Raw genomic sequence first — 26,619 nt, 5'->3', positions numbered from 1 at the left:
TCTATTTGGCCAACAAGCTGCAGAGCACCTCATCTTTGCTTTTACACTGTGGACAATTTTTTTCAGTTCCTGGGATAAAAGGCAAGAATCCTCAAAGTGTTTCTAACTCAGTTTATTTTTGTTGGCTCTTTTCTAACCAAAAGAGGACAGTTGAGGTAGGCACACAGATGCATCAGTTTGAAGAAGCAGAAGCAAAAATGCTCCTGAGCCATTACTGCTGTCCTGGACCAGGGGAGGATAACTACAACTTCACAGTCAAGTGTGTGCATAGATTTTGTATTTTGATTTTTCCTTTCAATGGCTAACATGTCATAAAAAGACTACAAATCACTGGAAGCACAAGTATAGTGTTTCAGCCCAAAAGCAGATGCCCTGCAATCACTACAACTCTATCTCTTTACAAATGCATACTCAGCATGTCATTTTTGACTTCTCACATCCGTGAGCACATCATCAGATGTCTGTTTCTTTCAGGGCTGTCTTTTTACAAATACCAGTACCATTTAAAATCTTTACCTTCAGTTTGAAAATAGAGTCAAACCATTCCATGACATCAAATGAACAAATTGGTCTTTCTAGACTACTTCAAGGTTGTTACACTGTACATCTGAGAGCACAAAACTATTTAACATTTGACTAACTCCTTCATACAGTAAGGATTTGATACTATGAAAGCAGCATATTTTCAATATGTTTGTGCTTGCAAATGTCACTCAAGCAAACTACCTGATGCCTGCCATAGCATTCTGTTAACAAATAGCTGGAAAGGTTTCATTGGGAATTACAGCAGTAGGAAATTATTTGATTATACTCTCAGTAACTACTTGGTAAAGATTTTCACTAGCCTTTCAAAGGAAATTCAGTCAAATTCAAGAGGCACAATATTTTAGGTGTATTGTCCTCATAGCTGGGATGTGAGATTGACTAGTTTAGAAAATTTCAGGAGTCACTGTAGGAAGTGAAAGTCCCACCACAAAACACACACATTTGACAGATTAATGCATGCATTGGGTTTGCAGGGTAAGGTTTTAGGTAGCAGCTAGGGCAACAGGGGTGGCTTCTGTGAGAAGCTGCTAGAAGCTTCCCCGATGTCCAATAGAGACAATACCAGCTCCAAGACAGACCCACCACTGGACAAGGCTGAGCACATCAGCAGCAGCAGTACTGCCTCTGGGAAAATGTATTTAAGAAGGTGGGAGGGGTGAGTGAAGCAAAGCTGTGCAAATGCAGATGGAGAAAAGAGTGAGAATTTGTGACAGCAACAGCTCTGCAGATCCCAACACCAGTAAAAAGGATGGGGAAGGAGGTCCTCCATGTGCCAGAGCAGAGATTCCCCTGCAGCCCATGGTGCAGCCCATGGTACAGCCCATGGTGAGTCAGGCTGTGCCTCTGAACCCCGTGGAGGTCCACAGTGGAGCAGATCTCCACCTGCAATCAATGGAGGACCCTATGCTGGAGCAGGGTAAGAGTGTGAGGAGTCCTCTCCCTGAGGAGGAAGTAGTGGCAGAAGCAATATGTGATGAATTGACCACAATCCACATTCCCCATCTCCCTACCTCACTCAGGAAGAGAAGTCAGAGAATTAAGGAGTGAAGTTGAACCTGAGTAAGAAGGGAGGTGTGGGTGGAAGGTGATTTTAAGATTTGTTTTCTATTTATTATTACCCCACTCTGATTTGGTTGGTAATAAATTAAGCTGATTTCCCCAAATTGAGTCTTTTTTGCCATGACAAGAAATCTCAGCCATTTTGTTGAGTGATCTCCCTGTCCTTGTCTTGACCCACCAGCCCTTCACTGAATTTCCTTTCCCCTGTTCATTTGAGGAGAGGGAGTGAGAGAGCAGCTTTGGTGGCCACCTACTGTCCAGATGGAATCAACCCATCACAATACAAAAAACTTAAAGTGTGGCTATTCAGCATGTTTTTACTTTCCTGAGTCTATGGATGACAAAAATGAGAGGAAAGATAAAAGCTTGGCAAGTTTCAAGCTTTCTAAAATTTGTAACTTGATCATCTGGTGTATGTCTCAGATTTGGGCTGTAGTGGGGACTGCTGTCCCAAGACTGAAGCACATATTCTACAGCCGCATGTTACCAGTCACACTGCACCTGCATTGCTCAGCATCTTTCAAGACAAATGAGTACTATGAAAGAAGACAAAGTAACAGGCTTAAGAATTGCCTCACTAAAAGAAGACACTGCAAAGTGACTTAAAAAGTGGCACAGTTTGTCATCTGCTGCTGCTCACTGATTTCCAGATAACTGAGTTCAGTTTGCAAACAGAAAGAGCACCCCCAAGCACACAACTGCCTGCTGTTAAGGACCAACTCAGCTTGAGTGCTCAGTCCTTAAAGACAGCTCAGCAATCACCAAGACCTGCAAATCAGTAGATTTTTAGCTCCATATGTCATGTCAAATCTTAGATTCTTTCCATCTTCCATACTGTCACTGCTACTTAAGTTTCCACACCCATCATGATCACTGTATAACTCCACTCTCTTTAGCAAGCTTGCTGTGGAGTCACTGAGTGGGTTTTGAGCACATTTAAACCTGCAAGGTGACAGCAGTAAAGCACACTATAATTTCTTCACTGTCTCTGGAAGTGCACAACTGTAGACACTATCCCCTTCAACACATCTCTAGAATCATTGAAATATGAAATCAATTGCTCACCTTTTGATCCAGACTGTATGCTAAGATCCACTCCTCCTGCTTGGGATGGAAAAGCAAGCTCTGTATATAGAAGTTCAGACGGTACTTCTGGTAGGTAGCCCCTTCATCAGAACTGATGAGGATGCTGCTCTCAATCTCTGGATCACTAAGAAGCATGATCTAAATGGAAAAATAGAGGGAAAAGAGTGTTAATTGAAACGTAAAACTGAATGGCATTTAAAAGTGAGATTACACAGCACTGATTCCTATTAGATGTATTCAGAACGTTATTCAGCAGTGTAAACAGCCCGTAGGATTTCCCAAATGGTAGAGGTTTTTTAGTGTTTCACTTCCATTTTATTTGGTGGTTTATTTACAGATTCATTCAGTGATTTTTTTTTCATCATTTTTATCCAGATAAATAAGTCCAGCAAGAATGAAGCATGTTATATTGATAGCAAGGCTGACTTTGTTTGGATGTAACAACTTCAGACAACCACACCAGGCTTTCCTGGTCCCTCTCCAGTCTATCACCTCTCTTCCCAAACACAGGATACTGTCTCCAAAAGTACACAAGGCACTCCTGAGACTTAAGGCTCTTGATTTGGCAACATACAGAGCTACAGATGAGAGCATCCCCTCCCTGGAAATGTAGAATGCCTACCTGGATCAGCTGCTGGCATCTGAAAATAGTCTGTGTGCACATGTATAAACATTAATACACAGTCTTATATATCATGCTCCCAATTTATAAAGTAGGAGATACTCATTCCCTCAGTGAACATATAATTTTCCCCAAACACAGGAAAGTGTGTGACCTCAATTTGTTCAGGGAGGAAAACACTTCTGAGCCTCTAATTTTAATTAGAAAATTATTACCAATATTTTAAAATGCGTTGACTCCACATTATCAGATGGCATGCTCTACATAAATGTTATCAAGAAAAATGTTGTGGAAACATTAACACCGTGTTATTAACATCTGGAGAAAACGACATCACATTAAAGTAAATGCCAGTACCATAAAATAAAGGCAAACAGTGGGAAATAAATTAGATCTGTGCTAAACACAGCAGGTTATTGATACAGTAGCTGAAACAAATATAGAAACTGCTTTTCAGCAGGAAAACAGATCCAGGGACTGTCTTTTTCAGCTAGCTGCAGAATGATCATCTAGCTAATATCCACTGCAGTTTTCTTGTGCTCACATGTCCATGATAACTTTTCTTATTCTACTTCACAGAGCTCTAACTTCAAGACTATCATAGGGAAGCACATTAATTTTGACATCAAAAATCAGTTACAAGGACTGGTAAGACCCTCAGTATGTTAGACCTCGATCAAGCAAAAAATTTCAGCACTTGTTTAAACTTAAGCACTTCATTAACTCCATGAGGTCACCAAAGGAAAGTGAATAGAAGATAAATGGTTTCTGATTCTTTCCATTAAGAAATGAAAAGGGCCTTTAAAACTAGAAGTGAATGTTGTCCCAGGGTGAAGCCACCGTATAAATCCACAGCTTGAGCTCAGACCTCCTTCAACATTCCTCACATATACAGCCTACCAGCTTCATAAAGCAGCAATCACTTGTTGCCTCAGAAAGCCACACCATTACTCCTGAAAAAGTTCTCTGGTGTGCAGCATGGGAATTGAGATATAGCCCCACAGGCTACTCCCTCCCTGGGAATTAGTCTTGAGAATAGCTCCTGATGGCCTCCACCAACAAGGAAGCTTCAGTAAGTTTCTTCTTTCTAATCAGATCAAGACATGTTTCATTTTGCTTCAAACAAGAAAGGTTTCCCCAGCATTTCAAGATATTTTTTTTCTATCACTGGAAACTTAGACTTCAAAAAGACATTTTGTCCCTCAAGTATACCCCCATTCATCTAAAGCATATTGCCTGTGCCATAAAACTGTAACAGCTTAGTAAAAATTGCTTGATTCTGCAGAATGGAAAAAAGGATGCAAGACTGCCAATATAACAAGATATTCCAGAGAGATCTTACATTTAAAAGGAAGGATACTTCAGGAAAATAAAGTTTTCCACCTGATGTCACAGAGGGTTACAGAGCTAATAATGCTGTACATTAAAAGGTCACTGTTAGTGTTCCACCTTCAGATAAGGAGCACAAGACAGCTAACAGTTGCAGAGACCTGATGTGGTACACACACAAAACATCCTCTTTGCCCTTTAGCACATGACCTGCAGCATTTCACTAGACAGTTCAAGAAATGGGTCAGATAAGATGGAACAGGTGATGTTTCCATCAGATGTTTTCACAATCCAAGCAATTTGTTCCTCTGGAAGTGTAACAGTGTTTGGAAGATCAAATAGTAAACCATCAAGCTAGGAAAATTACAAGATAGAGGGAAAGCTAGAAGAGTCTAACAACCGTTATGCCTTTTTGTGCCATCGCATTAGTAGCCCACCCCCCTTCACCAGTTCCAATATCCACTTTCCATTCTTCAAATGAAGACAAAAACACAACCAGCACCCCTGTTGTCATCCATCCTTGTAAGCAAGGCTAATCCTACAAAGTAGGAAGGAAGAAAACAGGAGGCTCAACCAGAATGAAAAAAACAAAAAGCCACCAACAGTCATGCAGCTAGGACCGATCCAGTTTTGTTACATGGCAAGAGTGGGAGACCCTGGGCTTTTTATCATTATTACTTCATGTCTTTTTCCTGATGGAAGCTATTGAGGGAGGGGAAAACTTTTGGCAGGGGAAGTAGCAGGACATTTGTCAAAGGCCTGAAACCACCACTTCTCATTATGGGGCCAGGGTGAAGGATCCACCCCAGTAGTGATTTAGATTAATCGCTTTTCATTAAGAGCCAATAAACAAACTCCAGTCAGAATGAGCATCTCTGCCAGCACCCTTTGTTGCCATTTATAATTGCCATAAGGAATAGCAAAGGAGCAACAGAGAGTTGTCAAAAATAATTTATAGATTTTTAAGATCTAATAATTTTCTATAATATTAAATTAAATGGCAGCCTTTATGAAAAAGGAAATTGCATTTTACCTTGCTCCATTCTCATATATACACATATATATATATAAAATATGATTTTCAGTTGCTGCCTTCTCTAGTTTAAGTGGAGAGGGGAAGGGAAGGCAGGATTGATTACTACTAAGGTAAGTCCTTCAAAACGTATCTGAGATGAGGCGTTTATGCTACATAGCTCTTCCTCTCAAGTTTATCTCCCAGTCTCCAAAATTCAGTAGACAATGAATGGCAAGCACCAGACAAAACAAACCAGGCTGAAAAACCAGACTGAACTTCAGGTAACTCCTTAGGAGATGAACACAGAGGAAGAGAGCTGTGTGGTAGGTGGTGTATGCTCTTGTAAAGCAGGAGCTCTGGGGGAAACAATACGTTCTGAATGAGCTCCAGTTCAGCAGAACACCAGATACCAGCGGAGGAATTACATAGAAGGGAGACGATTCAGAGGGGACACCTTTCACGTCCACAAACTACAATGTATAGACTGAGATGTTCAGGAGGAAGGAAAGCAACACCATATCACAGAAAAAATCCACTAAAATGGTTTGCCCTCTGATGGGGCTAATATAATAAAAATTAGGGTAGGATTTGTAACTAAGAATCTGAGTTCCTGCTACCTGATTAGAATTACAGGTGTGTCACTGGGTAAATGCAAAGTTTCCTCAGTATTGGTTTCACTTGGGCTACGTGCAGGTGGATGAGTCAAGATGGTGACGCACTCTTTCCAGGTGACCCCTGCTCCAGGCTAGCCAAGCACAAAGACGACTGTGATCTGGAATATTGAACCACATTAGTAAGGAACTAGCACACTTCTCACAGTCACAACACTGACACATGCCTAGGCTCTACTGGCTTGAATCTACAGGTAGCCAGAGCTTGTATCAGCCTGAATCTGTCAGGCAGTTATGCCAAACACTTCCCCTAAAGCTTGGCACTTATTTCTTCTCTCAGTAGCCTTCACAGCTCTGCCCTCATGTGAGCAGGCCTGCTTGGCATATCACCACTAACCTTCCTCTTCTGCATTCAAGGCACAAGAACAACATTCACCCTCCTATCATATTACTTGTATCCTTAGCATCAGATTCAAAAGGTTTTATCACTGCTCTTGCTCCCTTGTTCAATGTATCCCAGAACAAGAAAGATCTGTTTCATACAGAGCTGAATCTTTTAATAAACTACTTCTGGACAAAAAACTGAAACCATGTGCCACATAAAAGACCTTTTTATTAATATCACTTTTCACTGAATCCTTTTATTTTTTCTCAACCAATCAACATAAATTTTCACTGTAAATTACCAAAGTGCATCTCTCTAAATCAGCATGAAGAAGTTTTATAGGTACAATCTCTGTAGCAGGAGTACTACTGAGCTACATTAGCAGGAAGCATCCAGTAAATGAATAAAGAAGACAAGTTCAAAATAAATGTCTTTTGTTCCCAGAAACAAGAAGATAGCATTAAACCATTGTGTACTGCGTTCTGATTTTCCTCTTCACTTTAATGTGCTTTTCATAAGAAGTCCTTTTCAGAGGCCCCAGTCACATTCTTATTCACCTATAGAAAGTACAATTCTAAAAGGAATAAACAAAGCAGTTGAAAAAAAACAATCCACCTACAAACCACCCAAGCCTCCACAATTACAAAAGAAACCCAGTTCCTTAGCAAAGTAATAGCAATTTGCTCTGTAGCACTGCATTGTCCTCTCCTGCAATTGAAAAGGTAGCTCTGCTACAGTCACTGCTCCAAAACCAGAAACTTGGGGTTTCATGTTTACAGCTTCATAGTGATTTCCACACCGAATGTGCTCAGCTTATAAGTGAAACAGCTTTACCATTACTTTTTTTCATCCCCTCCCATTAGACCCTCAACTCAGAAGCACTTTAGGTCCTTCCTAAAACAACTTTAGGTCCTTTGTAAAGCCAGGCTACATCTACAACAATGAAAAACAAAAACAAACAAAAAAAAACAAAAAAAACACCTGATTTAAAAAAAGAAACAAATGTTTTTTTGGTTTTGATTTGTTTTTGTTGGGTAAAACATGTAAAGGATTCATTAGGGACTGTAGTGACAGGACAAGGGGTAACAAGTTGAAACTTAAACAGCAGAGGTTTAGACTGGATATAAGGAAGACATTCTTTACTGTTAGGGTTGTGAGGTACTGGAATGGGTTGCTCAGGGAGGTTGTGAATGCTCCATCCCTGGCAGTGTTAAAGGCCAGGTTGGACAGAGCCCTGGGTGATATGGTTTAGTGTAAGGTGTCCCTGCCCATGGCAGGGGGGTTGGAACTGGATGATCTTAAGGTCCTTTCCAACTTTAACTATTCTATGATTCTATGATTGTATGGTCCCACAAGACCTCTCGAGCTAAGTCTACTTTTCAAGTTCCATATTAGCTTTGAGTTTAAAAAGCAAAAACTTTCAACAATTTATGCTTAAATGTCAATGTAAACAGAGGACTTTTGCTTTGTTTGGACTTATGATGTCTTTTCCTCCTTTTAAAACTGAAAAACCAAAATCAAATGACATTTAAACGCTTAAAGATAACAAAAAACATTTCCTTCCCTCAAAGTATTTACCATAAGTATGTTCAACATTAATAGTTTGGAAATCTATTATTGGAAAATAATTTCTTATTGCCAAAGCATTTTAAATTAAGTGTTTGATCATCTGAAATTTCTTGATTTTTTGACAAATGCTCGGTTACTCTTTCCGTTCCTATTCTTCCTCTCTTCTATATCATTACTGCAATTTACTTGCACTGCAGGCTAAAGGATGCCCTTGGAGGTATATACACAACCTTAACCTCTTAAAACACAGCTATACCATATACCAGAAGCCCTTCTATGTCAATCCCATGGAGGACAGATGCAACTCATTGCAAGGAAAATCTCCTTCATTTTTTTCTTTTCTCACCACGTGTGAGTTCAATTAAAAAACTTCAGTTAAATTAAGTCAGCCCAAGCTCCTCTGAGACACAAATGTACTGATATCACAAGTAACTGTTTACCAGAAAAAATAACACCCCTATAAATTATCATGAAAGTGAAAATATCTTTGCATGATTTGCACTAGTTTAGGAAGCACACCTTAGCTTTACAGAAACTTCTGCAGAAGATGTTCAGACACCTCTTAACTGCCCAGTAGATGCACTGACTCCTGCAATAATCAGGGTAAAAGGAAGCCAACCTCTACTGTCCAGTCACCAAACATATCAGTCAGACAGGAAAAATGGGAGATGGCAGTGGTAAAAATCTGCTCTAGCAAGAAAGCCTATTTATCTGCATACAAGTAAAGCAATCCACCCCATTCCTTAGTGATCAGCAGCTGTGATGAGAGGGACATCTGCTCTCTGGAAATCCAAACACAGCTGTGAAGAGGGCAACAGCTTCCACATAATTACTAACTGTGTCCCAAAATGCAGTCATCACAACCCCTTGTGTTACAGAGCAGCCCAGATTTGGGGCTCCTAACTTCATGTGTCTCAAAAACTTCCTTAATGTTAAGGATAACCTGTGGGCATCAGTCAAGCAGTAAAGGTGCACTGAGCTTTCACGAGAGATAAATTGTCTGGACCTAACCTGTTTCAACTTCTTGTAACTTCACTGCTATTGCCCCAAATTTCACATTAATAACAGATTTAATTAATGAATATAGCACCAGATCACCATCTCTCAGAACCATAATGCTGTAATCTTAAAGGATGAAGTGCATGGCACTTACTTTATAAGGGTTTATGAAGCATGTGTTATAAAAGTACCTCAACCATAAGGCTTTTATACCTTGGCACTCACTTCAATACAATCCCATAAAATCCAAGCAATTTTTAAGTGTTAAAGGTGACTTTCACTACTGTATTTATTATTGGATAATGAAAAATGAGTCAGACAGCCATAGAAACTGAGCAATGAAATAGTTTCCTTGAGACTTTTGCATTGGGTCTGTATTATATGTACCATGACCAAAGAGCCAAATAGCTCTCTTAAGACCTTTCAGGCACTTCATGCTAACCTCCCTCCAGAACTTCCTTCCCATCAGGATTTCTCTGTAATTACAAACCAACCTCTACTCTGCAGAATCACACTGCTTGTCACTGAACTTTCCAGATGTCAACAGCTGCCTCTATGAGCCTCCAACTCCTTTTGAAGGATCTCCTCCACGGACTTCAGCTGTGCTGGAGACTGCAGCTCTCTACTCCAGTAAGCTGGCTTGAGAAGACAGCATAGATCTCTGACACTGATGTCAAGGGGACCCCATCTGTGGGTTCCCCATCCTTCTGTCATTGAGAAAGAATAAGAGTATGCTGTTCAAATTACATGTGAGTTTTACATCTTTGCATTATGTTTTGTCTTTTGCAGAGGGTACAGCAAAGAAGAGGACCATTACAAGGTAGAAAGTAGTAAGGTATAAATTGATTTTCTTCTTTTTTATCTTAACTAGCAGGGTCTTCTGGTGCTACTGCAACACAAAAGGGGACATCACTGGGGTGCTTGCTCATTTTAATGAATATCAAATCCTCTTTTGAAATACAGTATGTAATTATTCTGCTGTCCCCTAGTTATATATCCTTAGGCCATCTTCAAAACTGCGATCAAGTTTCAAAATGTTTTGTATGTTTTACCATTACAATATTCTGTGTAATCATCAAGACATTTTTGTCAGTCAGAAATGATGTAAGCATAAATCTGCTATCCAAACAGCACACCTTCCCCACCAGCATCAAGCACCCCAGGTTCACTGTTAACTTGAAAAGCCCCTCAGCAGAATCCTGATACTGTTAGAAATAAAACTTAAGAGTTTTATCTACAATCAACCCCAATATGTGCCTTGTCTCAACAGAACTTGGAACCTGTCATTCAAGGGAACGTAAATCTAGCCTATGAGGATGAATAATCTACTTGCATGAGATACTAGTATTACACTCAGACACTAAACATACAATTGGAATATATAATCCCAGCATGTGCTACATACAGCTGGCTCAGTCAGGAAAGAGGATATATTTAAGACTACAGCATCTCAGTAATTCTTTCATTTGCATCTCGTAAAGACTGAAAAGGATGAAGATGCCAGAAATGCTTTTGGGAGACTGAGATAAAGCAGTTCTCCTGTCTGAAAGATCCATAGGAGATATATTTTACATGACTAATTCTTAGAAGAGAGATTAGTAGAAGTACATCAGATGAGGACCAGCACTACTTGCCTTCTCTAAGGAGGTGCACATCAGCCCACTCTGCCTGTTTACAGGGAATAATCCTGGTTACTATTTCTGACCTCTACTGTTTCTCATATCCAACATATCCAAATTACAATTACAGCTAATAGCTCAGATTTGCACAAAATCAAACCAGGCTCCTGGCGCTGCAGCCATACCCGCCATAAATTGCCATACCAAAACAAAACACTTCACAGAATTCCAAGTTCGCACACCCTATCCCCCTATGGAGAAAGCACTTCATTTAATTACCACCTCCAGCAGCTGCACAAGAGCACAGATGCACCTTGCAGGATGCGCTGAGGATCAGGAGCAAATCAAGGCTAAATTGGATACAGAGCAAGAGCCCCTAAAGGAAAACCACTCTGCCTTCCTCCTTGGCAGGTGGGAAATGAAAATGTATCATTGCTGTAAGGCTTCCGCAAAATCAGAGCTGGGAAAACAACTCAGATACTCTAAGGCTGCCATCCTAACCTACCCACAATGCCAAATCCCAGGCCGGATCCAATTTGCACGCACAGGACTGGAATAAGCCATCATATTAGACCCAACAAAGCAGAACATCTCATCTTTGTTTTACTGCTAAGCAGGTCAGAACAACATGTCTCCCTGCTTTCTCTTGTCTTTTTGGCACTGGACACATGTACTTTTCACTTTTAATTACAAGGCACAGCAAGCATTTGCTTGTTAAATTTCAGGTGCCAGTGGGGATGGAAGCCATCCAAAAAGCATGTGTTTGACCTGGCAAAGAGTGACTGACTGGCAACAGCCACGTGCTTGGTTGTAGAACCTTTTCATTGTCACAGCAAGGCAGAGTTTACCCGAGGTTATTCCATCCCATTTTACTCTTGTTATAGCTACACATTCTCCAGCTCCCCACGGATCATCAGAGCAAAGTCGTCTGCCACAGTAATCCCACCTTCCTGAGGTCACTTCAGTGCCGCATGTTGTTCAGCTATTTTGCCAAAGGCTTTTCCATATCACAGCATGTTCATGCACAGTTGCCCTCTATGAACCAACAAATTAATTACAAGCACCACCACTTATGGCTGGGTTTGTATATATCCAGTTTGATCAGCACTGCTATGACTGGGCCTGAATCAGGAGTAGAAGGAGCCTTGCTGATGATGTTCAGCAACAACCAATGCTTCCACAGGAAAAAAAGACAGTAGAACACGAGAAGAGAAATGTAAAGCTTCTGATCTACATTATGTTTTCCTCTGGAGTCTGGTACTTCTGTGTGGCATAGTTCTTCATGATACCTTTTTACTCTTATTGCTTCTATATAGGAAATCCCTAACTGCTGAATCATCCGACACATCGGTTTGTGGTCACCAGCTTTTTCTAGTGACACAGAACAGCTCTGATCCCAAACTGTGTGCACAGGAAGAGAAAAGCCGCATTCACTGTTACAATTATATGTTATTTGAGTAAATGCATGGTTGTGCTATTCTCCATAGAACTACAAAGTAATTTTCCCCATTATAGCAACTTACCGTGTAAGCAGAAATAGTTACAGAAAATAATGTTATCAGTAAGGAGAGGTTGTGTGCACCACAGCTGCTGGAACTGAGAACACCATTTATACAGAAACATTCCTCTGATTATAGGTCTCACTTGAAAGAACACTTTACATGTGGGAATAAGTTTACTCACAGTAGTTGCCGCAATACAGAAAACAAAGAGGTGTCCATGGATAGTTACTCATGTAAGTAAACTTTTGCAGCCTGTATACCGCAGTCTGTTTCATTTGAGGACAGTAGAGTGTTTCATGCCTCTTTAGAAAAATAAAAATTGTATTATGTATCTCTCTTGAGGCCATTAAACCTCAATACAATTCTAAATGCATCATTGCTTCTCCTCTGCTTACACACTTTATTTTTCTGCTTTTTAGTCACATTGCAGAGAGAAATAGACAACAGTCAGCTTTATCAATGTTCACATCCAGATGCTAATGATCTATCTCAATTTACTTGCCTGACATATATTACTCATGTTCCTCACCGTCCCTCATGCACTTCTCTTCCTAACATCTCTTCAGAGGCAGAAGCTGAAGAGGCAGGAGAAGGTATTCATTTTCTAGATGGAAGGCTGGGGTCCCCAGAAATTAAAGGTTAAAGTTACAAACTATGACTTTACAGTGCTCTTCACAGTAGCACACAGCTCTAAGCTATCCATTGTGGCTGTAAGCTTCACATACTAACTCAGGTAAATGTAAAGGAAGATCCAGGATGTAGGATCAGGATTCACAAGTACCAGCTCATTGGCTTTGATGTTTTCCATTACATGTGCAAAATTAGCTCCTAATGATACAGGCCTTGCAGGTTTATGGTATAAGTCTTGCCTGCAATTACACACCAAGAAGCTGAGTGACTGTCCCAGGGACCACAGCCACTATGTCCTCTTCCAACAGCGACATTACACACTGCAGTGTCCTGAAGAACTACTGCAAGATGAAAGCAAATTGGAAGAGGGGACAAAGATTTTACCTTTAGCACAACGCTGACACTTTAGTTCAGGAATCAATTGGCAGAAGTCAAAAACTTGCCAAGCTGACTCCATCTTTCCACCTATTTCCAAGTCCTGAGCACTTTGTTCATTGCCTCCATTACACTACCACTCACAGTTCTGAGCACAGCTGCTTTGTTTTGTTGGCTTCTTGCACTCATTTCTAAGGATCACATTCTCCTGCTGTGGAATGGCTCCAAGGGAGGCAAAAGGTGTCAGATAAGCTTTTTATGCCAGAAAAAGGACAACCTGAGTTGTTGCAAGGGAATTAAAACACTGCAGAGCCCACTGTAAAAGGCAGCACCAATCTCTCCTCAGACAGAGACATAAGGACTGGGCTAAGCATTGATTCCCCAGATTTATAAGAAAACTACAGACTGCGTTTTCTCTAACTGTATCTGTGCACTGCTTAGAAAACCCCTATCATCACTTTCAGAGTCCAGCAACATCTGTCTATACACAGTGCAAAGAGGGATTTTGGGACAGATAGAGTCAAGGGCCTTAAGCACTCTGAGATGTGCTGAAATGTTTCAGACCAGCTAAGCTCCATGCCAAAAAACAACTGCTCTTAACACAGCCAGACAAGGGCTTGACAGTGCTGCTTGGGATAAAGCATTTTACACAGAATTGATCTAATCAGAGATGAAATTGGAGTTACTGCATTTGCTCTATAAGATGCAAACGTGCATATATGGCAGAAGGGACAGCGGCCAGCACATACCCTGCTGACTTTGCTGATCTTTTCTATCAAAACTGAGAATTCATTCAATGAATAATGTTGATTTTTTCTACTCTTCGCTTTGGAAAAGAATGAAATAAAAAGACATTTTGCCACAGACTAGTGGGCTTGGAGCTGGCAGGAGGTAGGGGATGGTTGTCCTAAAAGAAGAATAACTGTCCTGGTGAACCAGCTCTTATCAGTAAAGATCAAGGTCTTTAAAAGGACCCACCTTCCCCTTTTGCAAGAGCTGCTCCCCATCCATGCTATTATTTTTTCTCCTTTTTAATAACAAGACATGCTGACTCGTTATTATTGATTGATTATCCTGCTGCCTGTGAAGCGCCATTCCCCTCCTCGTTAATTCAAAACTACCTCATTTTTCTTACTTCATAAATTAATATATTGTTGGAGCTGCAGCAGTAAAAGATACAGCCATGTTTCATAAAGAGGTAGGGAAGGTGGAGAAAGGAAGGAAGTTTCATGAACCTGCCCTACATCAGCATCTGCTGCTGTGTCTGCCCTGCTGACAGGCTGGGTGCTAAGCACAGGCAGCCCATTACAAGGTGATACATCCTGACAGCCCCTCTTTGTCCCTGTAACTAAGGGAGGGCACTCTGAAAGTTCACACAGGTCCACTCTGCCCAGTTCATTAAAAGCAATGGCCACACTAAGTGACAAAATTGCAGCTTTATTTTAGTAGATATTATAACTTTGATCTGTCTTTTAACACTAGGTGGCTAAATTAGAGCAAACTGCTTCTTCATTAAATACTGACAGCCAGCTCTGGTAAGTCTACATCTAAATGTGGATGTGACCTTTCTAGTTTTACCCCCTAGCTTTTCTTATGACCTCATTCCATCCCTAAGGCTCTGTAGAGCCCTGACTCTATCAATACAAGGTGAAGCAGGCAGAGAGCAACAGGAGAGACTGACTGACATTTAGAAAGCCAGAAAAGGCAGCCTTGTCAAAGATGTGCACCAGTATCCTGCCAAGCCAATTCTTACCTGTTAACTGGCCTTTCTTCCCCAAACATTATTTGCAAGTCCTACAAACAAAGCTTACATACTGGCTTGGATTCCTCCTACCTTTCCATCTTGTGATAGGAATCTCCAGCCATTCCCATAGACAATGATGTGCAGCAATATCAACCTCAACCAATTTTAGGGTTTTTTTTTTTTGATGATGGGGTCTGAGAGTTATATGTTTAAAGTGGTAGGTACCTACATTTGCCATCCACAAACAATGCCAGATGAACACAGCTCACCCACTCAGTTCCTGCACACAAAGCAACCTCACAGAAGTGTGCATAGTAAGACAGTCAAGCCCAAAGGGTTTGAATTCTGATTTGCCTCTTCCTAAAATGTGTGCTTGCTTTCATTCAAGTGGCCATTTTTTTCCCAAAGCCCCAGGCAGCATCTAAGCAGGGATTTCAGGATCACAGTTCCAGTCCTGGGTGGATAAATGACACAGCAAGTGTCTCACTGGTGTCTCTTTATTTTACTTATACATCTTGTGTCCAGTGCTTACTTTTGCCAACCAGGCTTGCAAAATCTGTGAAGGCTAAATTGACACTTCTGTAACAAAACATTCAAAAACCCATTTAGACAGCCCTCATTTTATTCTCTACCTTTATTAATTAAATCCTGCATTAGGTTTCTATTCGCTTTAAAGACTTACCTCAGCACTAATCAAACATGAATTAAATGTGCTCAGAAACCGATGAAAAATGCCAGTAAAAGCTCTTGGAATGGGTAAGTACAAAGACTTATGAAATGCAGATGAATAAGGGCACACACACAGGCAACTCTAATCTGAAGTTTCATAGTAGATGAATGGGAGTTTTCTTCATGAACACTGAAATGGTGATTTCCAATGTAGCACCTTTAAGACAGATATAAGCAGAAACAGATACCCATCTCTCTTCTAACCCTTTCCCCTCCATTCCCATTAAGTAATCATAGAATCATAGAATAGTTAGGGTTGGAAAGGACCTTAAGATCACCTAGTTCCAACCCTCCATATGTGAGCATTTTGTTAATGATCCCAATTGTGTTTATGTTTAGAAACAGCAGTGGGTGAGGTTCAGTGGAGTTTGGGTTTTTCCTTTTTCGGCTGGGTGTTTTTAATGCATCTTCTTTTTCAGAGAATTAACTGAAAAAGCCCCAAGAATCTCCAGTTTTCATGTTCCTGCATAGCAAAGGACAGCCTTCTCTGGAGTACAGAAGTCAGATTGTCCCTGTTTAAATAAAAACTTCCATTGGGGCTATCTCATAAGATTGGATACCAAATCTGTGCTCTGTGCTGACAAGTGGTCACATTCCACGGAACCACAGACCACAGAAGCTATACAACCTCCATTTATCTATATGATTTATGTCACGTCAGTAGTTAAATTAAAACCTGCAAACAAACACTTACTAGTTTGTTCTTTCTTTAAGTACAGGAGCCCACTGGTCACGTCAGGTCCCAGTGGGGCATCTGGCATGCCAGGCTCCACAGTTCCAGGCTGCAGCAGGGGGGAGCACTCTTACAGGAACCCCTTGAGTGCAAAGATCCACAAGGAAGCACAATCCTCAAATATAATAATAATTTAATAATAATAGGAAAAATAAAAATTTAAAATATTTGGACACACTAAAAAAGACCCTATGCTTTAAGAGTATTCTAGTAACATTCCTATTTTACCCTTACATCTCATTATCTTCAGTTCATTGATTTTGAATCAAGTTTAAAACACTAATACACTGAGTCATACAGCACTGGGAAACTATATTTCTTATGTAGGAAAGATCAGAGAAACCTACTCTGAAAACGTGACTTTTCTGAATTCAAAAGAGACAAAAAAAATCCCTCACAAGGAGAGATTTCCTAAAGTCGTATTCTCCATTTCTTTCATGAAGTTTCAGGTCATGGTTCTGTAAACATTTACAAAAGTTCTCTCTTTTTTCAGGTGACAAATTCAAGCTGAATTTATTTGTGTAGCAGAGAGAATCCCATGCACAACAGCCCACAAGACTGCACCTTGTAGATAAAACCCATCATGTCACATATCCTCTGACTGCCATTGATGTTATGGGTGACCTTGAGTAAATCATCCTTTTTTCATCAGTAAGTAAAGAAAAATATTACTTCTTCATTCACATCTTATTCTTCTATTTAAATTGAGAGTTCTGGAGACTGACAGCAACTGTCGCTAAGGTGTTTTTACATGACAATACATCGCAATGTTAACCAGATCACACTCACATTTGTACAATCCACTGGTATAAGCAGAGCAGTCAAGTTTCCTCTGCTCAGGTAACACAGATGCTGTGTTTCAGAGCTACAGCCTGTCTTTTACAGCAGCAGGTGGGTTCTGCCCACCTAGCTCTGGACTGGGTGGGGTTTGCAGTGAGACTCAAAGGTCTGGAGAAAAGGTGCACAAAGAGATGACTACAACTGCATCTGTAGCTCAGGTTATTTAGGCTCTGCTAATGGCAACTGGGAAGCCAAGTGCTATTTAGTATCTCATGGAGCTGAAGGGAGAGATTAGGGATAAAAGACAGTAGAAACAACCGGTTTTATCACTCCTGCCCTGTGACTCTAACTCACCCCTGTTGCCTTTGTGTTATTAATACGGTCTCTGAGATTACATCAGCAAATGCCAGTTTGTAGCACATGCTGTTTATCACAGTGTCAGCATCATAAGGAAAAAAGGTCCAAAGAAACATTCCATCTGCCAAATGGCTTTAGGATACTCCAGAGCTTAGTTCCTCACCGATAGCTTGGGATGCAATCTTAGGGAAAAGCAGCAGATGACTAATGGGAGCTGTGGCAAAGAATGGCAGCTTAGTTCAGGCTGGGTTAGCAAGCATCAGGTGCATGCTGCAACCTCTGCCTCATAAGACTAGCACACATTTGATGAGCAAGGAGAAAGCAAAATGCTGGGGATCCCCTTGGGATAAAACAAACTAAGAAATGAAGGCAAAACAAATTCAGTTTGGACCATGGTTCTGCCCTCAGGCGCCAAACACTGCTGAGGAATTCCCTTTGGCCCCTGCATGAGACCAGGATGCGGTTTGCTCTCACTCTCCAAATAAGCAAGAAGAAATACAGAGAAGGTCAAAATGACTTGCTCTCATTTAGGTTCTCCAGCTTCTGTAAGAGGAGGTGTCATTCCCAATGTGCTAGCTAGTTTGCAGTCAGGTAGATGCATTCCTCTGCAATTCCAATATTTCAGTCACAATTAACTTCTTCCTTCATTAACCTGAACTGAAATGCAGCATTACCCTGTGCCAGCTCATAAACAGTCACTGTGCTTCATACCCAAGAAGCTGCACAGAAACAAACAAACCTAATTATATTTAGCTTTCAGAGCTTCTGACTCTCCAAATACCTCTCAATGTTTCTCATTCCGATGGGCCATGGTCAGAAGCATGACTAGGTCTGAGAGGTGCAGCACTGCCTTTGGCTTTTATAGGTTTAGTGATTTGGACAGCCCCTCCATTTTGACTGTATGACAACTTGGAAAATAGTCTGCAAAACCATTTTCTCAAAGCTATTTAACTGAGCACTGTAACTTTATTTCTTCTTTATGCTGTCTGCAACTACTCTTCAAATCACTCAGCTACAAAGTCTGTCTATGAATAAAATCTCTGTGCTTCAGATCTGGTATCAGGGAAAAATGGGGAGAATCCTCATTTCAATCACTGCACTTGGGTGATATTTCTGTGCAGAGAGCTACCATAAAAGACTACAGCCTTTTAATTCTCCAAGTTATCACCTACAACAACGATGGTAACAGTGCAAAAGAAAAGCTAAAGATGACTGCATCAAATTGAATTGCAAAGCAAATTCATGAAGGAACGTATTTCCAAGACATCAGAACTGTCACCCCAGATCTTAAATGCAATCAGTACCTCCCATTTATCCACATCTCATGTGAGCAATCCTATATACAGGCAAGTGCTTTTTGTTTTGATTTTGCCAGAGTTGTCATTCTGTTCCTTTTTCCTCTCTTGTCTTTTAAATGCTTTTTAACTCCATCCTCTCAACCTCTACAGGAATCCCACGAGTACAGATAAAAGTTTCCAGTGCACACTGGGTTTTGAACTAAACAACACCTTAACCAAGAATATGCACTCTTCATAGAACATTTCATGGTGAAAGTAATACATTAAATCTATGGTTCAAGAATTCCTTGAGATTCAAAATGGCACCTCAGTGTCTGAAAGGAGCAGTTCTTCAGATATATGGGACTTCTGTTCTTATCTTCTTTCTGCACCCTTTGGATTGACTTTGCATCTCTCTGTGAGGCATCAATTCTAAAATGAATCCTGTCATTGACAGCCAAGAAGAAAGGAAATGTTCTGGGGATAGGGGATCTTACACAGCAGACCAACCCATGCTAGCAAATAGGGACTCACAGCACTTCAGCTCCAAACACTGCCTTTTTGAAGTGCAGGCAGTCAAAGAATCGCATTTTGTAGAATTTATCCAATTTTCTAATAAAAAGTTTTCAACAACCTAAGAGAAAAAGAAATATTGGGATAGAAAGAAAATGGTAATTTAAAAAGTCAAGAGAAATGTTCTTATTAAAAAAAGAAGACACTGCTTTTCTTAGTGCTTTGGAAGAAATAAACAGTTCTAATTCCAAGACTGCTGTGAAAATCTGACTCTAGTGAAATGAAACTAACGCCCAAAATATAGCATTAAATTAAAGTTCAGCAGGGAACTGAGATCTCTGCCCAGCAGAGAGTAAGCAGCCTTTTGTCATATCCCTAAAGACAGAAAATAGGCTATAAGGTAGAAAAGCCAAAGCTATGCATTTTGCAAGCCTCAGCGTTTCAGAGCACTCAACCATCTACCCCTAAGTCCCATTCACCTGTAAGGAAGGGGTGCTGCTAAACAAATATGAAAGTTTCTCCTTTCTGAAGTTCAGCACAGCATTGTCATGCTTGTTGCAACCTATGTATGAACACGGTAAGGCAGGTGCTTCTCATGTAGTCTCTCAGGCAAACAACTGTGTGGGCAGATGCACTGAAGGGGAAATGTGCCCTGGAATACACTCTGCCTATTAAAGCATCTTCATGATGTTAAGCAGTGTCAAAACTGCAGGCGCTTGGCTTCTCTCTAGGGCTCCAAACAGTAACTCTTAAGAAAGCCATAGCCCCCAGGACACCACTAGGTCTAATGATCACCTGGAATTTCATAGTATTAATGAGAAATCAATGAAGATTTTCCTGATCTAAATATAAGTCCCTAGAGTGCAAGCAAAAGAAGAAACAGCCCAAGCATCTTCAGGAGAATGGATACAAGCCTGTCAGTTTCAGCTTCCAGCACCAGAGACTGTAGGCACAGCTGTAAAATGTTGTGAAACCCTGAGCTTCTTAGGAGAAATCCTCCTTTCTTAGGAGAAGGGAATTAGTCGTACAACTGTTCAACGTAGTCTTGAATCGTGGCAGGAAGCATTTTAGCTCTGATGCAGCCAGGAGCTACAGATTCACAATGGGCTGGATCTTGCTTGACTGTTTCCTTATGCAGGCACTCCAGGGTGGACTCATTTCAAGTGACGGGTGCTCTCCCATCACCAAGATGGCCCTGATCACTAGCAGTGAGAGGCAAGAGGAATCATAACCAGGAAAAAGTATTCTCAGCATCTTTCTTTGGTATTTGCATGTTGTTCTACTGATTTATTTATGAATACAAATCTCAAATTACACAACAATAAAGCATGTTTTCCAAATACCTTCTTGTGTTTTCTAGGACATGGACACCTCTATCTCAGCTCCAAAACCAGTCATCGACAGGTTGGGTCAGCAGCCTCTGCCCAGCACCATGTGGGGACACAGCTAAAGTCCCCTCATCTCAGTCTTGGCCACGCAGCCTTGGCTAACTCCATACATGCAGAGGGTTGATTACCTCCCAGCAGCAATGTGTAAAAACAAGGAACACTCGGAGATTAAATCTGACCTCTAAGTGCTGAACACCAGCGCATCAAGAGGTGCCCAAGAAGAACAGAGGCCATCCATGATTTATCACCATGATAACAACAGAGATTGTGTTTCTTTCATCTCTTCTCCTCTCAGCTGCCTCTCCTTCTTCGGTCACAAAGACATGACCTCTCCATGGTGATTTTACCCACTGATAAACACTAGTAACCGATGTGTTTCACTGAGGAGCAAAGAGCAGGACTGAAGAAGCAGCTGCTTTCAGAGTGCTCCAGCATTTCTTAGCTGTGTCAGGGAAGACATTTCAGTACTCAACAAGACACCAAATACAGACAGGGTAATATTCAACACTATGCTGAGGCTTTCCAGCTAGGGATGGGAGACACAGACAGGAGCAGCTTAGAAGGAACCTTAAAGAGAACATGAAACTAATAAAATTGATAAGATACATAATCCAAATTAAACAAGCTTAAAAGAGGGGGGCAAATAATATATGAAGCTAAGCATGGGCTTGGTTTTTGTTCTCAATGTTGTATAGCAAATACAGAGCTCTGCTCTTGTTGGGAACAGAATAAAACCCAACGAGGATTAGTTACAGGCCTAAAGAGCCATTAGGACTTCCACACATTGCATGTGTTCCAGAATTTCACCAAATCATTCCTACATTAAGCTCATTTTTTCTTCCAGAAAGCAATCCAATTTGTAAGAAAAGGGTGCTGGAGTGCCATAAGACAGGAGGGTAAGATGTGCAAGAGGTGCAGCTTTCATGGGACAAAGAGAGAAGGAGAATGATGGAGGCACCCAGACCCTGGATTGTAACCATGCACATCCAGCTATGCATTTCAGCTCTGGCCTCATCTGATCCCCCATAATGCAATAGGCAGAGATGTTGCTATTGAGAAATCAGTGCCCAGCTGTGAACTGACAGCACTAAGCAGAGAACAACAGCAGAAGGTGCCAAAAAACCTTACAATATCCCCACCAAAATTTTACAAAAAAAGAAATCAGAAACAAAAAGCCTTTCTTTTAAAAGAATTAAGAAAGCAAGCAATTAAATCCTCTTGTTTCATAATTGAGCCAAGGGTTATGCCACAATTCAGGTAAATTATGTTTATGTAACTGGCATTTGGCTGAATGCATAATTCCTATTCAACAGCTGAAGAGAGGTATTTTGGGTCTTCAAAGAAACCTGACAGGTAATTCCCACTGTAGTTCTGCAGGGTAGCTGAGAGGTAATTATCCTTCTCACCAGTAAATCAATTAGGAATGAATGTATGGAAAGCTTTTCTCCTCCTCCAAGTAACTGCTAATCCTCTAAGCGCTAATGAGCAGATAGGGTTAGCAACAGTGTGCAAACCCATCAAAAATCGACAGGAGCTGCAAGGCATGCAGGGTCCAATCAGTACCTGGCAGCTAATGCCTCAGGAGAAAATATCTTGTTTGGAAAGGGTCCGCATGATCCTCTGTGTGCGCACAGGTCCTGTGTACATCTGTTACTTTTGGTATATCCCTCCTTGTTTATTACCTCAAAGACCAGTTTTTGAGGGTTGCAGATCACTGCAATTGTATTCAGTTAGCCAGCACTTGCACTGTCAGAGGTGAAAAAAAAGGGATCATAGAATGGTTTAGATTGAAAGGGTCCTTAAAGATCACCCAGTTCCAACCCCCTGCCATGGCAAGGGACACCTTTCATTCCATGCCCCATCCAGCCTGGCCTTGAACACTGCCAGCGATGGGGCAACCACAGCTTCTCTGGGCAACGTGTGCCAGCACCTCAGCACCATCAGAGGAAAGAATTTTTCCTAATGTCTAACCTAAATCTACCCTCTTGTCAGCTTAAAGCCATTTCCCCTTGTCCTATCAGTACATGCCCCTGTAAAAAACCCTCTCTGGATTTAATGTACTCCCTTTCTAGGTACTAGAAGTCTAGTAGTACTAGGTACTACTCCCTTTCTAGGCTGCTATAAGGTCTCTGCGGATTCACCTACTGCTTTGTGATTCATTATTGGTGGTTGTCCTCAGAAGCTCAGCAAAACCAAGCTGCTTACTCTGCAGGCCACTTCAACAATATTCACCCAGACAGACTTAGGAGAAAGTTACAACACGTGTGTTTTTTTGCAGTACACAACCTCATGGATCTGCAGGGGCACATGGATAGTAAACCTGAAATTGAATTTGACAAATCTCAGATTCTCCAGTCCAGTGACATCTTCTTTGGGCATTTTTTAAATGCCGCATTGTTGTTTGGAATTACTTTGATGGTCAACACAGCAGAGTCAGCTCCAGGTTCAGACAAACCAGCTTTTTACAACCATGTACAATATCAGTTTCCCTATACTTAACAGAGATAGAAAGAATGGAAATCAGTTGTTCCCACAGCAGCCAGCACTCAAGCTGGTTTTCTATATCTTTTTTTCTAACAGCACATCTCCCCATTTCAAAAGACTTTTTGCAAGGGAGAAGAAGAGTGAAGACGCACAAATAGGTCCAGAAATAATTTCTTTAAGAAATAAGAACAGAAAAGAGGTTAAAATTGTCATCTGAAATAAGAAAGCAGCTGGTAAAGACAGGTCTGCATGCCACTACATAATGAAATGTAGGTGTTATTAATGGAAATAGAGAAAAGACTGCTAATCTGCAAGCTCTATAGCTTCAGAAATTGCTAGAAAATAATGATATGTGAAAGGTGTGTGGACACAGCTGGCTCTAAATGCAGTTGGTTCTGAGAACTGAAACGCCAACATAGCAAAGACATGACCATGGGAAGCAGGAGGGGAAGGCTCCCCCAGCCCTTGCCCCTCCTCCAGAACACAGCCAGCTTTGCTTTTGTCATTCTGGAAGGAAGGACGGAAGGACGGAAGGACGGAAGGACGGAAGGACGGAAGGACGGAAGGAAGGAAGGAAGGAAGGAAGGAAGGAAGGAAGGAAGGAAGGAAGGAAGGAAGGAAGGAAGGAAGGAAGGAAGGAAGGAAGGAAGGAAGGAAGGAAGGAAGGAAGGAAGGAAGGAAGGAAGAAAGAAAGAAAGAAAGAAAGAAAGAAAGAAAGAAAGAAAGAAAGAAAGAAAGAAAGAAAGAAAGAAAGAAAGAAAGAAAGAAAGAAAGAAAGAAAGAAAGAAAGAAAGAAAGAAAGAAAGAAAGAAAGAAAGAAAGAAAGAAAGAAAGAAAGAAAGAAAGAAAGAAAGAAAGAAAGAAAGAAAGAAAGAAAGAAAGAAAGAAAGAAAGAAAGAAAGAAAGAAAGAAAGAAAGAAAGAAAGAAAGAAAGAAAGAAAAGAAAGAGAAAGTACTCTGCTTTGTGAGGGAGACTTTACACCAGCAACATAGGATTTGTAACTGATTTTGGGTGGGCAGAGTTGCTTTGGAAACAGAATGAAGAAGAATTAACTCTTCAGTGCCTACAATATTGAATATGGGAGGAGTGAAAGGCCAGTAGAGCCCATTGTAAAACGCCTTCATTCCGTTTTGCTCAGGACAAAAAGAAGTCAAGTTAGTTGCCACAATAATTCAGCTTCTGCATCAGAAAAAATATAAGCCAACCCTTACTGCATTCTTCCTCTCCTGTATGCATCCAAACACACACATATTGTTGCCAATAGTAAGGAGAGCTATGGCTGCCTTAAGGTTTGTCCGAACTTCTGTAGGCTGATCAGTGATGGAAAACACAACACTAGTAATAAGAACAGTACAAGTAACAAAATACTAGTTTGGAAACCTATGGATAGAGACAGGAGAGGGGCAGTTTGGAAGTAATCAAGGCAGAAGGGCTGAGCCCCAGCCAAATACAACTCTACTGCTAGCAATTAGGTATGTGCTGCAACCCTCCCACATTGATTTGCGTGGGTAGCTGAAAGCATCTCAGTCCCACTACCTCCCCTGAATCAACACAGGCAACAATTTTAAACCAAAAAGGCACTGAATAGTAACTCCTGGGCTGTGTTCTGTGAGCCAGCTGCAGCCTTAATTGCATCATGTGGGAAGCATGAGCAAGGGGTTTGAAAGCTATGACCTCATCTTCTCTCCCACACATTCAAATCAAATTGTAGGTCTCCCACCCACTCTCCCAAACATATACTGCTTTCAGCCCCCTTATATGATGCAACCAATGAAAATGTCATTTACATCTTTACCTCCAACTTCTAGCTAGGAAAAGCATAAAGGGGAAAAGAGTCAAATGCAGAAATAAATGCCTTTTACACAGTATTTCAAATAATAAGGAGAAAGAGAAGGCAGGGAGAGGTGTATTAGCCAAAGCAAGTATAAGCAAAAGCTCCAGAAATATTTGTGTGAGTTCAGATTCTTTAAAGTTATAACAGTCAGAAGCAAATAAAAGCAACCCTTTTATTTCTCTTAACACATTTAGCAGAAGATTAAGTGCTCCATCCCTATCACAAGTAAAACTGTCATAGTTCTACTGGATTCCATGGAATTGTAGTAGTGCAACCTAGCACATTCAAGCTCTTGCGAATTACCAACGGATTTCACTTTAGGATCATAATTCCTCTCAGAATGAACAGAATGCTGTAATTTTGTTTCTATAGCTACCAGCTCGATGACTCTCCCTTACCTTCCTCTTGTTAGTGGGACTGACATAAAGGTAGCTCAACACAGTCTTCAGGCCTACTTTGTCATTTAGCTTTTCATAGGTAGTGCCATAGTCTGTTGACCTGGAGAAAAGAGTAAAGAAAAAGAGTTTATGTGGTTATTCAAGCTCAAAGAAAAGAAATGACCGTGTGAACAGGTCCTTAAAGTTACAGCTTAGTATTACTACCCTTAAAACTCAAGCTTTGTGTTTCATTCAGTGGCCCACAGAAAAGAGAACTTGAGTCCTTTGGGGCAGGGTCTGTCTCTGCATCAGTTGACCTTATGTACCTGGGAAGCTGTGGTGCACCCATGAAGGGGCAGGCTCTGCTCTCATGTGCCAGTGTGGGACTGCCAATGGTATCTACACAAGAGACGCTGAACTCAGCAGCACCCTTAGTACACATTCTTTATTCAGACAAATGCAACAGATGAATCCAAATCCACCAACAGTTTAAGTAGGCTGATTTTTGACTTGGAGATGGGGATCCAAATGTGGCTCAGAATTGTAACAGCTGAACTCGTGTCTAGATAAAAATGTGCTTAAACTGGCATCTCAAGTCCTCAGTCACCCCCATCCTACTTTGTGCCAGGCATTTAATTTTTCTGAGTTACCAAGACAGATTCAGGCCCTCACACTAGCAAATCCCACCCGGAGGAGCAGATGATCTGGGGGTGGCATTACCCATTCGTGACTGGAGAAAAGGGCTGCTTCGTCACAGAGGGTTTTCTTGTAGCTTCCTCCTCCTCATTTGTGGGTATATTTGAAACCTCACTTTGTCCTGCTTGTTTTTCTGCTGTTTTCGTACTCTGCTTCTCCTAACAAACAAGGTTTTTCTTACCAGAACATAACAACAGCCACCTAGTACAGGATCCCACACGTGAAGAGGGGTTAGCACCTGCTTGCTTTAGCAGGGGTGATGCAATCTGCATTAAAAGCCCTCCCTCCCACTGCATGCAAACAGTGGGGAGAGCCTGGCTCCTGACCCTACACAGCTTCTATCATATGGACAGAATAAA

General features: G+C 41.1%; 1 protein-coding gene across 1 annotated transcript in view; it reads right to left on the bottom strand.

Moving 5' to 3' along the window:
• The window catches only part of SORCS3 (sortilin related VPS10 domain containing receptor 3), a 298,778-nt gene that overhangs the window by 137,437 nt on the left and 134,722 nt on the right, over positions 1-26,619 (bottom strand). The window contains exons 3-4 of the mRNA XM_034062014.1: positions 25,586-25,685; positions 2,671-2,829 (exon numbers count right to left, since the gene is read on the bottom strand). Of these exons, the coding sequence (XP_033917905.1) occupies positions 2,671-2,829; positions 25,586-25,685 (259 nt within the window). The remainder of the gene's footprint in view (positions 1-2,670; positions 2,830-25,585; positions 25,686-26,619) is intronic.

Source organism: Melopsittacus undulatus, chromosome 4, assembly GCF_012275295.1.
Source record: "Melopsittacus undulatus isolate bMelUnd1 chromosome 4, bMelUnd1.mat.Z, whole genome shotgun sequence".
Lineage (NCBI taxonomy): Eukaryota > Metazoa > Chordata > Aves > Psittaciformes > Psittaculidae > Melopsittacus > Melopsittacus undulatus.
The sequence above is the reverse complement of the archived record's forward strand: the minus strand, read 5'-3'. Positions and strand labels throughout refer to the sequence as shown.